Genomic DNA, 12,059 nt, shown 5'->3' with positions numbered 1-12,059 from the left:
AAACTCCCCAGGGCGTAACTCCATAGTACTGGTGAGGAACCACCGCCGGACCTAGAAGACAAAGGGAAGCAATGAGCTGCTGCAGCGCAATGAGCAAACTCACCCAACGTACCTGCTCGTCAGATTTGGTTTAACAAATCCTATTTTGAGGTGATCTGCTTTAAATCCTTTGCAAACACGGAGGGATTCTGGCATTTGTATTAGTCATTTTTAAAAAGCTTAGAAGTCAGACCAGAAATTTCATCTTTTCTTGCTTTTCCCTTATTGGATGAGGTCACATTCTGCTACCAATGATCCTGTTGAGGTCTCATGGGCTTACTGTTGTGCTCTAATTTTACGGTTAAGGAACAAAATTTTAATCAAAAGAGAAGGAATCTTGTTTAAGCACAGAGACAAACAATTCTCTTCTAATCTCAGCTGACACTCACAGCTCAACGACATCCATCGCTCAGCTTCAGAAAACCCCTTTGTGGCTGAACAGCATCAGTTCTCAAGTGGTTAAAAGATTATTTTTCCAGCCACTTGGTCCTACCTTGCATTTGCAAACCACCACCAAAGGGGCTGTACGATCCCTCCCCTTCTGAAAGAGGCTTAAAATAAACAAATAAATCTTGGAGTGCAGTAGAGAAGGTGCAATTTTGGAAGATTTGTTGTGGTTTATCAAGTCTCAGGACACTGCACACTTCACGCGGCGACAGTCCCTCCTGCCAACCACCACCTTTCTGAATCCAGCTTTTTATTATTTTTAACAGGTCCATATTTAACATGGCCGAATAAACAAGCCATCAGTGAACAGGAACCACACAATTGCTCTCTAAGAGTAAACTGAGGTTTTATTTCAAGAGAGACAATGAGTTCTAACCATTGCTGCAGTTTTGCTCTTAGTTTTGTCTTACTGCAAGGGTAACTTGCACACAGATGAGCATTTGCCCCAAGAGACTTAAAAGCTTCTCCCACAAAATGAGGGATGTCAGTATAAAGGGAGGTACGAGAAGACGCTGCTGAGCGTAAGCATGGGGATGATAAAGGGGGAAAATCCAGGGAGTCCTTTTCTCTTTTGGTTTTTATACAATAACATTTGTCTCAAATAAACTACTACATAATGCAAAAGCATCTGCTGCGCAACAGCCTGAGTGAGCTACTGCTCCTGCCCTCCGTGCTGCAGCCTGGTGCGGTTCGGCAACACTTCCACATAGTCACTTCATATTTCATGTTGAATACTAAATTGATCTTTCAGAAGTGTAGTAGTTGACTCTCCTCAATTATTCTGGTTTTAAGCACTGCACTTCCCCTGAATTTGGGATTTTGTGGAGCCACTGACCTGTGCCCAGCTGTGTACAGCTGGGGGATGTGACAGGGAGGCTGTTGTCAGGTGCTTCAGCAGCACACGCTGAACAGCTGGGTTTGCACCTCACGCTGCAGTCCTGTTGGGAAACCCACCCATGCTGGATTTCCTGTGGACCCTCAGGAAGAGAGGGGAACTTACCCGCCCTGCTCAGTTTTGTCTTGGAACAGCCACTGCTTGTTTCTTACCTTCCAACCTGAAAATTCACGTGCAGTGGCAGCTATAATTAAACAACCTGCAGAAAATGAAGAGTCCACAGTGGTGTTGCCTATCCTGAGCTCAGCAGGTACAGACACGTGGATTATAACCTCTTTGTCTTCAGTCCAGGCAGATCTGATGCCAGCTGCCTGGGCACTCCAGCACTCAACTCCTGCAACTGCTCCCTTTTATACAAATAATTAGTCTGCGCTTGCCCTTAGGCTACTGGGCAGTTGCTGCAAGACCCTTTATCTGGGCAAAACGTGGGCATCTCTCTGGCTTATTTTAATCTCAGCTCTAATTATCAAACAAGCATAGTCTAGATTTATTGTTTTTTTCCCTAGTTAATGTTGCTCATCAGATCTGTAAAGCCTGAGGTGTTTAAAAGGGGAGACACGAAGCCTTTGAAGTTTGCAGGCAGCTGGGTTTAAAAGAGCTGCAAGTCTGGCTCAGCTCATTTGAGCACATGGTGAGGCTCATTATTGAACACCGTTCTCAGTGAGGGCAAGTGTGTCATCATTGCCAGACTTCTGAAAACACACAGAGTGTCTCTTCACTTCAGGAGATATTGTACCTGCCTTTACACTTACTAAAGATACACATACAGAGAAAATAAAAGCTGCTCTAGCACCTTTGAAATCAAATATTCCCACTGCTGCGTCTCACACATTGGCCACAGACACCCACAAATCATTCTTTCAAGAAACATTAGCAAAACTATCTGTAAGTGTGTTCACAACAAATTTTTTGCTTTTCATCTCAGCCTTTGCGCTCCAGTCCCTGTGAGCAGGACCCGTACCTGCTCTTCGCAGGAGCAGCCAGCCCCTCTTGCCAAGGACAAGGACTTAGTGGCCGCCAGGTTAAACAGCCTCTAGACCATCATGTCTGGAACAGGAAGACTGCAAGTAGCACCTTTATCAAATCCTATCGTTCTCAAATGATAAAGGGTGATTTCACAAGACTTTTTAAAGACATCAGTATCTTCCCCACACTTTAAACTCACAAGTGATATTTTCTCGAGCCTAGGAAGCCCTCCCCTCTGCATTTAAATTTGTTCTTTAAAATGCTGCTATGGTTGGAAGAAGAGACTATTATCACGGGGCACACAGAGTAACAATCAAGGAAAAGCTGCCATAATGCCAGAATTATCTTGACAGAATTATCTCCACCGTAAAACACACAGAAGTTTCCTTTCTGCTCTAAGAGTAACTGTGAGCAATAAACCACCAATGCCTCTAAAACTCACTTCTCCCATCTCATAAACTTCTCCCAATTTAACATTCCTGTAGGCATAAGGGAGGCCCCTCTGCCTTTACACATCACTCTCAACACTTGCATTGCCCCTTGCCCCTCAGACTTCCAAAACTGTTCCAGTCTGGAGAGAAAAGGTGCTTTCCCTGAAACAAACAGCAACAGGAAGTGAAGCTGGTTATGCTGCCTTGTCCAGCCATCAGGGTCCAAAGCCCGATGAAGCCACTCGTGTTTCTCAGTGGTGTAACACTACCAGTATGCTGCAGTGCGTGACACATCCTTTTGTTTTGCTTTCAAAAGGCATAAAGCTCAAAAATGGTTCCAGTAGAGATCCTGAGGCCACGTTTAGGATACTTCAGGTATCCTGGGGTATAGTTCAAATCTGTAAGGCCCTGAGCAGATACTCAGGCAGTTGCAGCTTTAATGCTGCTGAGAGAAAGGAAAATACGAAGTTGTCGCTTACACGCTCACTGCTTCCTCGAAATCTCACAGCAGTTACGTGTGTCTTTCTACGAAATCAAGACGCTGACCTCCCGCTCCACTGAACTGCAGTGTGTCACTGAGGAGTAAGCACTGGCTTTAGAAGCACTGAGATGATGCACAAAGGCCAACCAGGATCCTCTTTTAATAGGATTCGTTGACAAAGCAGCTCTTCTGACTGTAGCTGGAACCGCACGTGTTCAGCACCTCTTCCCTGCTGCCCTGACTGAAGCTTCCTATTTATATTTGCCACTAAGAGTTCAGGTCACTCATTTGCTGCCACACATTCTTCATCACATGAGGGTTTATTGACTTCTGGACTATTAGAAATATCCTTGTATTCTTGCTCCTGGCTTTCTTCCAGCTCATCACAGCGTCACTTGTTTGCCAACAACGTGCTGTTATCTACACTGAATCTTGTGGTGTTGTTATGCAACTGGCACACAGAATTCACCACAGCCAGAAAGCCCAAAGCCCGTCTTCAACTTAGGATCTTGATTCTTTATATCCTTCAGTATGATCCATTAAAACCCCACCCAACTGGGTAACGGTTCCTGAAATCCCATAGCAGAGCTTGACCCGATACCGGCCTCAAAGCTTAGAAGCTCAGCAGCGCTTACGTAAAGCCTGTCAGTCATGCTGCAAAGTCACGTACCGAACCTCAGCACTGCCTGCCAGAGCAATGGATTCACATACCACCAGCGGGTTGTGGGTTTGATCTGCTACGAGCTATCCCACGGTGCAAGAGCTTTGCCCTGAGTACGCAAGTCATAAGCGGAGCATGGCAACAGCGCACAGGCTCCCCTGAAAGTCCCCACTGCTCTGAAGTGGGCAGCTTTGCTTTCAAATGGTGGCAGCTTCCTCTCCCGGCAGCTTACGCAAAGCCAAGTATGGTTATAAAGATCTTGTTCTTCCTTGGTCCTCGACGCTTAGGCAAGAACGTTATGGCAGACGCAGCAGAATTTCAACATACAAAGTGTTCTCCATGGTGCCTGATAAGCTGTTTTACCGAGCTGTCATCTCGAGATACAACAATTTGGGCTGTGACAGTTGGCAAGAATTTGGAAACTGATACATGAATGTTTGGGAGAAAGATCTCGCATGAAGACAAGAGCCCCCATCTTTGCTTGCCATCTGGAAACCTGCATGTTCATGGTGCGAGCCTCAGCAGATACGGGATGTTTATACCTAGAGAACCTCAAACACAGACATCCTTAACAGCCTCTTGCAAAAGGGAAGGGATCGTTTGCAAGATGCACCACAGCAAATCAAGGTAAATAGCAAAAAGACACAACCTTCGTGGCAGGAAAACACATCCTCCATCTTTCTAGCACCTACCAAGCATCTTTTTAAAGGTATCGCTCACTACTAAAACACCCAAACACTGGTGTCTGTTTCACTTCAGATTTGCTCTGGTTGTTTATCCTCTGCACAGACAGAGCCCACAACAAGTTACGCAAGAATTATCACATTCCATCTCCAGAAAATTGAGTTTCCAAGACAAATTCGGTTTCAGCTCGCTGATACACAATAATCTCTGCACAGAAATTACAATGCACTAATGTTTAATGTCACAATCACAGACTCAAGAGCAGTTTGGGTACAGAAGATGGACCCCAATACACAGACAACTGGAAGCATCTCACCTAATGTGGCAGCTGCTGCGAGTCCGGCTGCGTATGGGTCTGTTCCTGGTGGAGCAGCGCTGATGATGTATGGGTTGGGGACGAAGGCAGCAGGAGCTAAACCTGCTGAAAACATACCTGTCAGTAAAAACAAACTTAACTAGAACTGCAGCCCTACCACAATTCCTCTGGCTGCCTGGCTGGCAAACACAAAAGCTCAGGTTGATTTAGTATTTTCACGTTTATGGGTTGTTTTCTACAGTGAGTGAGCAACCACTGCACATACCAGGGACTCCACAGAACCAGCTACGGAGGACAGAATTTAAATAAAAGAAACCTGATTTCCTAGAAGGAAAGCTGAGTGGTAAAACAGTCTATATAGCACTGCCAGACTTGCTCAGGATCTCTGCGGCCCAGACAGTCTTTCCTGTTCAGGTGACCATTACCACCAGCTACACGTTAACGTGAGCTAATCTCCTAGTATGTCCCACACAGGGTGGCGCAGAACCGTTCGATCCTGCTCCCTGAGCTCAAGGCCCACCACATGATACCAGCACTTCAATCAGTCAGTGTGGAGGGAGCTCAGGAGCAGACAGGCCACATTGCAGGGCACTATCTCTGCATGCAGGCTCTACCTTCCGCTGCAGAGAAACGGTTTAATCATTAGAGAAATTACTGGTGGGTGGGAGAGGGGCGGGGAGGGCGAAGGGGAGTAAGGCAAAAAAGCAAAATAATTTTAATTCAGGTCTCTCTCTGAACTCCAATAAGCACACAAGTACACCAGAGAGTCCTAGCACGCCTGTGTTGGGCTTTCAGGTAGGAAGAACTACCAGTTAAATCCCTGATGGTGCTAAGAACATTTAACCCTAAGAGAGTTTAATCATCCATGAGCCCTTCTACAGTTGCCTTGTTTTTCTACACACAGGATTAAGTGCTTTCTTCCCAGTTAATCTATACTGGGTTAATAACACGAACCATGTATTTGCATAAATTACATCTTTAAATTGAAGTTGGAGCCCAGGCAGCAGAATCACAGGAAGCACATTCAGGTGTACATTGAACAGTGCATTTTTCCCCTCCCTTCACCGTGCAGCTTACCCCAGCTCACGCCTCCCTCAGAGCAAGTCCTTCGAAACGCTCCTGGAGCTTTGAAAGTGTGCGAGAGATGCCTCCAGAATTTTTCAAGCAGATCTTCAAACAATACTTTGCTGCTTGTGTGTACATTACCAGCTGCAGAACTATATTTAGGATTCTCTAAAACCCACTGATCCTTTTTCCCTGATATTTTCCCCAGTGTATTCTAAGGATTAACCCAAGTCCATCAAAATGTAACATAATAAACACAAGACTTACCTATGTGAGGCTGATGTGCAGCTGCCAATGCATACTGCTGCTGCTGCGCTGCCGTTAGCTGCTGAACAGCCAGTGCATTCGGTCTCTGGAACAACTGAAGGGACAAAAGCACAAATACGGGCCTTTACTCACGCACAAAAAGCCTTCTCTCACTTCCTTTTAAATTTTCACAACTGCACTCCTCTGTAAAGGGAAATATTTCAAAAGGAATTAAAAAAAACCCAGAGCCCTTCAAAATTAATTGCCTGTGATAATCCCCCTGAATAAAGAAATACATATATATTTCTGAAGAACAGCTAAACCACAGCCGGGGATTTCTCTGTTCTTTGTACAATGCCCAAAAGCCATTTCTTCCCCAACTCCTCCTCAAACACACAACCCCCAACCACAGCCTGTGGATCACTCGTAGCTGCCACGAGCATTTCCAGCTCTTGAACCACTGTGAGAACCATGAAATTGCCGTCCGTTATTATACCAGTGGACAACCCCACCTGACCTTCCTGGATGGTAGGAAGCAGCCAGCAGGATGGCAGGCGGGCTGCAGGGAGAGGTGTGTGAGAGAACATCCTCCTGACATGGCTTCAGAGCTGTCGGCTGGGACACCAGCCTCAGGAGCTTCCAAACCCCTGGCCAAACGCTTCCACGCCCTGCCAGCCTTCTACCTCCAGCGTCTCCAGTGGGAACCCAGGCAAGAAGCATCAACTCTCATGAACCAACCCACTGGCAGAGCATGGCTGAGCTCTAACTAGAACACAGCACAGAGTACACCAGCTGAACAGCCCCCCTGAAACTATCCAACACTCCGTTCATCCCCACTTCCTTCCCAAAGTGGTCATTTTGGAAGTGAGAACGACTTCACAAACTGCTGTGATAAATGTTTTCTCTCTCCACTTGCTTGGAAAAAATAGGCCTAAACTCCATACGATTTTCACACCTATTATCTCTGCCCTCCTTTTGGGGAAGACCAGCGAGCTACTTCATCTGTGGGGAGCAGCAATGATAATTCTGCCCAAATTTTTAACGGAAACTTACAACCAGCAGAAGCAGCACAGAATCATTTAGAAAATGAGGTGTTGGGGTTTTTCAATAGGCAAAAATTGGAGTTGGTTCTCCTGAGAGCAGGATGAGCAACTGCGCTGTCTAGGCAAAAAAACCATGTAAGGGATCAAGATTTAAAATGTGTAATGTCAGTACTTCGGGGATCCAGAATCGATCTCTGTGCCAAAAACCAAGTCACAACTGTTTTCCCCAGGAGCTGCTCACCCCCTTCAGATACTGGGGCCCCTCCATGTATCCAAGGAGGATCATAACGCTGCCTAGGGAGAAACAAATCCAACCCACAGTTGCTTTAGTACCTCCCTGGGCCAGAAAACACTCCTAGTAGTCGATAAACAGGACACTCTAGTATTTTTGGTTTTTTAAACACATCATCCAACAATACTTGGTGCTCACACAAAGCTGAGCTCTTCTAAGAGGTGTTTCTTCATTAATACACCATCTGCCATCAGGAGTGGAACAAATGCTCTACTGACATCTTCTTGTTTAGAAAAGCAAGGACATCATGGGCAATGTGGCCTCCAGAAATGGGATGAGGGATACTGGCTCTCCAGGTGACTCCAGAGACATTTATTCTCTGACCAGCATCTGCAGATACAGAGGGGAAAAAACCAAATATCCCCTCAGCTGCTTCACTGTTGGGTAGATACACCTAGAACAGCCATCCTTGGGTTTGTGGTCTACTTCTGCACTGACCTCAGCAACACAGTATTTTAGCTTCTTTCAGCTGCAAAAGCTTCACCAAAACCTTTAATTTTTCACCCTCTATGGCACCCCCGGGATCTGTTTTTCCAGTCTGCTCGTGTGCATTCTGCCAAAGCAAATAGCAGAGGGAACAGCCCAATTACTACATGGTTGCCTCTTAAGGGCAAAAAAGCACTTCACTTGTCTGCCAATACTTTGTCTTGTGCTTGGTTTACATGTGTGATGACTTCCACACCTCCTGAACGCATCCCAATGATCCATCCTTAAACTAGAAGTACTGGCAAGAAAAATCCACAGCTTCTCACAGCACAGATGTTTCACCTGCTGCTGGAGTATTTCTGTTGTCCTCTTGCCCTCTGCCCCTCCTGTAAGCGCAGCTGAGAACTGCTACGTGTGGCTTCCACGCCTCGTACCACACCAGCTTGGGGCATTCTGCTGCTGCAGAAACTAACCCGCAGTATCCAAAACACTCTGCAAATGGCTGCTGTCAACCTAAAGGCTCAAAGAGAGAGATTGAGAAGATGCTCCTGCACTTAAAATCTCTGATATTACAGATGGGAGGAATAAGGAGCAGAGTGGCTGGGCAGAGTCATTCATCACAGCGTACATCTGCATTCCCATGCCAAAGAAACCTGAAGACGTGGCTCCAACGTAGTGATGGCTCCTTCCTCACACAATATTCTTCAGCTTCTTTAAAACCACAGGTGAACACTCTGCATTCATGCTGTGCTGCAAGCATGAGGACGGGCCAGATTCCTTCCTCCTCCCCAGTCCTGACAGAGCTCCCAGCCACAGAAAGGTCAGGGAGAGGTTGGTATCCGAGCCATGCACGCAGGCAGCGACTCCAACCTACCACCTCCCTCTCTGCCCGCTTCAAACCGCAGTTTCTGCAAGGCTGACAACCCAGACCCTAAATTCGACTTACCCCAAAGAAACTCAAGTGTCGACAGCTCAAATTTTTGCAGCTGCCAACTTCATATGCCTGCAGCATATATGAGGAAGCAGAGCCAACAAAAACGATCACAATTTCAGGCTTTACTCAGGCAGATAAGCCCCTATGCCACAAGAGTTCTGGGAATCATCAACTCCACATTAATTCAGAAGAGTTATTAAAGCCTCGATGCACTGTCTCCATCTGCTGACACTTAAGGCCTGTATTCCAAAACCAAAGCGAGAAGTAAAGACTCAAATAGTAGCTTCTTGTCCCCTTAGCTGGCACCCTACTGGATATGAAACTAGGGTTAAACTACCTATCAGTATTAAGTTGTGCCCTCTGCAAGTGGAAAAAGGAAAAGAAACCTCTTCTAACAGGATTATTAGCTGGAATTTACTACAGGAATGTACACATGGAGCAGCCTGGCCTGTTAGAAATCACATCCTGAGCAAGACCAACAGTTTTGGAGGAGTTTGAAGCCAACATTTCCAAACATGAGGCTCTTTCCTCTCTCACACAGGTACAGAAATGAAGCATCTTTCTCAACATGGAAGAATTTCATCCAGGGAATTCCAAGAGACCAGAACATTGCAGTTCTGGGAACACCGAAGATTAGATTTCTGTAAACCAGCTGCTTCTGCACCATAAACATCTGACATCTCTAATCAGATTACACGTGGTTAAGACCTTCCCTTCTTAATATTACTTTTAGCTGTACTTGCCTGTAATCTCTTCAAAGTACGTGGCGCTTCCCAACAGACCGAGAAAGCCCCTTCCAGATATGATCCTTCTGTTCAGGACATGTTTCCTCCCGACAAGGGAATGGAAGTAACTGTACTGCCAGGAGACCAATTTCACACTGGCTGTAGCTGCCAGGCAGCGAACACCAAGACATGTTGGCTGCGGGATACCATCTACTGGGAAAATGGGTGCCAGGAGATGTCATATTTACTCCCACGTGCACGGAGAGGGAACACTGGCTGAAGAGGGGATCCCTGTCTTTAATGTAGTGCTTACACAAATCTGTTGTCTGCATTTACTGTAGGTGCTGAAACAGGAAATAGCTGCTGCCTCAAAGGTGAAACTTTCACCATGCCAGGACCTCCCACCCCACCAAACCCACCCATCAGAGAGACCAGAGAGAACCACGGGTGCAAATTTTAAATCTTTTTCGTTTTAAAGGCTGGAAGAAACAAATAAAAACTACTTGAATTTGTAAATGAGCTTCAATTTAAATAGGAAACACTGACAAAATGCAAATTACCGGTTTCACATTCTGCAGTTCTCTTCCCCTATCTAACGGCTCTTTAAAAGGCAGTTCACTCTCTAGCTCTGACACGCTGTTCTAAAAAATACACAAGTTTCATTGTTTGAAAGTAATTCCTGCATCAAGGTCCTGCACCACAGTAAGACAAAGGCTTGAAACCAGCTTTTTTTTTTCCTTTTTGAACTATACAGCAGCTATTTAGTTTAATCATTAAAAAAATTTCCATCGTTAACCTCCCAAACATGACATATAATAAAAGAGCCGATTAAGCTATAGCACAGATATTGACGCTGCTTTTAGGACTGCGACAACTCTGAAGGTGGGCCTTGAGCACCAACTTGGCACTGGCTGCTCCTCGAAGCACAGTGCCAGCAGGCAGCTTTGCTGAGGGAGATCAGGTACTTCAGGCAGAAACCCCCAGCTGGTTCTATGCTCATGCAATCAGCTAAAACAAAGGATTTTATTCTTCTTTGAGGGCTATCACACTTAGAAAGGGAAAGCAATAAAAGTTTACAATCGTTACCCAAACTGGCAGGAACAGGAGTGAATTACGAGTCGATTGTTGGAGCTCAGCCCAGCATTCAGGAGAAGCCAACAGCAAAGCAAGGACTTCGCTTACTTGGCTGGGATGAGAAGCTGGGGCCACTTGCGTGGGAGAAAAGGTCAAACAAACTCGCCGGGCTGAGATAAAGTTTTGTAGTATTGGACTCTGCCCTCGGGTGTTAAACCCTGCTCAAGTACGAGCGAGCCAGTTTAAACTCACTGTTCCTTCCGACCACTCCAGTGCAGTGCTGCAGAGACCCCGCACCCTGGCAGCACAGTCAGCTGACCTTTACATCACTGTACAGGCTTGTGGGTGGATCGGTATTTTTGTTCAGTAGTTTTGACTAATGCAAAGCTCCTCTCCAATGCAAACTCACTCAAGTTAAAAATTACTAACGCACAGGAAAGTGTTGCTGCTAACTGCAGACCACTGCTCACATGGCCATGTTGAGCAGATTTCCGGCCTGGAGCTCCCCAGGAGGACACCTGCAGCTCTCTAGAGGAGGCACGGGGATGACAAAGCCATTTCAAGTCTTCCTCCATCCCTCTGCCCATGAGCCTGAGCTCAGGCTCACCCTGCGAAGACTCTCCTGCAGAAACTCGAGAGGATAGGGTAGGGTAGGGTAGAACCAATGGCCGACACTTTACCTGCTGCTGGGAATTGTAATCAAAGAGTCCCACGGTGGCTGCGGCAGAGTCCACAGGTACTTGAGTGCCAGAATAATCAAACTGGAGAGGCTCCATGCCGACATGCTCCATGGGATCCAGAGGGACACTCTGGGACTCCATGTTGGAGAAATCCTCCACCGGCTTGGCACCATTAGTACTTGCCAGCTGGGCTAAGCCCTCTGATCCGTTCTGGTTTGGCCCCAGCAGATCCACTTCGCTAGTGGAGTTCTGGCAATTGCCAGGGGTACGGCTACGCAGAAAGAGAAGATACTTGTCACCAAGCACGTCCATTTAATGCCATGTCACACAGCACCGATTAACAGCAACAGACACGAGTATCACCAGAACTGCTTGTGGATGTTGTGATAAAGGAAAAAAAAAAAACAAAAGGGATGGTCTGAAATAGTTCCCTAACTCAATCCTACAGAATGATTTATGTATTTTAGAAAAACAAAAAAAAAAAACCCCACAAAAGCACCAGTCCCCTGCCACAAAGTCCTGGGACAGTACAAGCAGAAAAAAACCCACTTTCTTTCTTCTCCTCAATCAAGAGAGTCTGTCCTAAGAAGGACAATCCTAAGCGGGATTTCAGAAACACCACAGTTATTTTTTCATAGAACTGTGTGGTAATTA

General features: G+C 46.1%; 1 protein-coding gene across 1 annotated transcript in view; it reads right to left on the bottom strand.

Annotated features, from left to right (window-relative positions):
• The window catches only part of PUM1 (pumilio RNA-binding family member 1), a gene marked incomplete at its 5' end in the record, with an annotated part of 68,315 nt that overhangs the window by 25,671 nt on the left and 30,585 nt on the right, over positions 1-12,059 (bottom strand). Inside the window, 4 exons of the mRNA XM_010136294.1 lie at positions 8-51; positions 4,921-5,022; positions 6,253-6,346; positions 11,406-11,676. Of these exons, the coding sequence (XP_010134596.1) occupies positions 8-51; positions 4,921-5,022; positions 6,253-6,346; positions 11,406-11,676 (511 nt within the window). The remainder of the gene's footprint in view (positions 1-7; positions 52-4,920; positions 5,023-6,252; positions 6,347-11,405; positions 11,677-12,059) is intronic.

Source organism: Buceros rhinoceros, unplaced genomic scaffold (genome assembly GCF_000710305.1).
Source record: "Buceros rhinoceros silvestris isolate BGI_N320 unplaced genomic scaffold, ASM71030v1 scaffold6635, whole genome shotgun sequence".
NCBI lineage: Eukaryota > Metazoa > Chordata > Aves > Bucerotiformes > Bucerotidae > Buceros > Buceros rhinoceros.
This window is presented reverse-complemented; position numbering and strand designations above follow the sequence as displayed.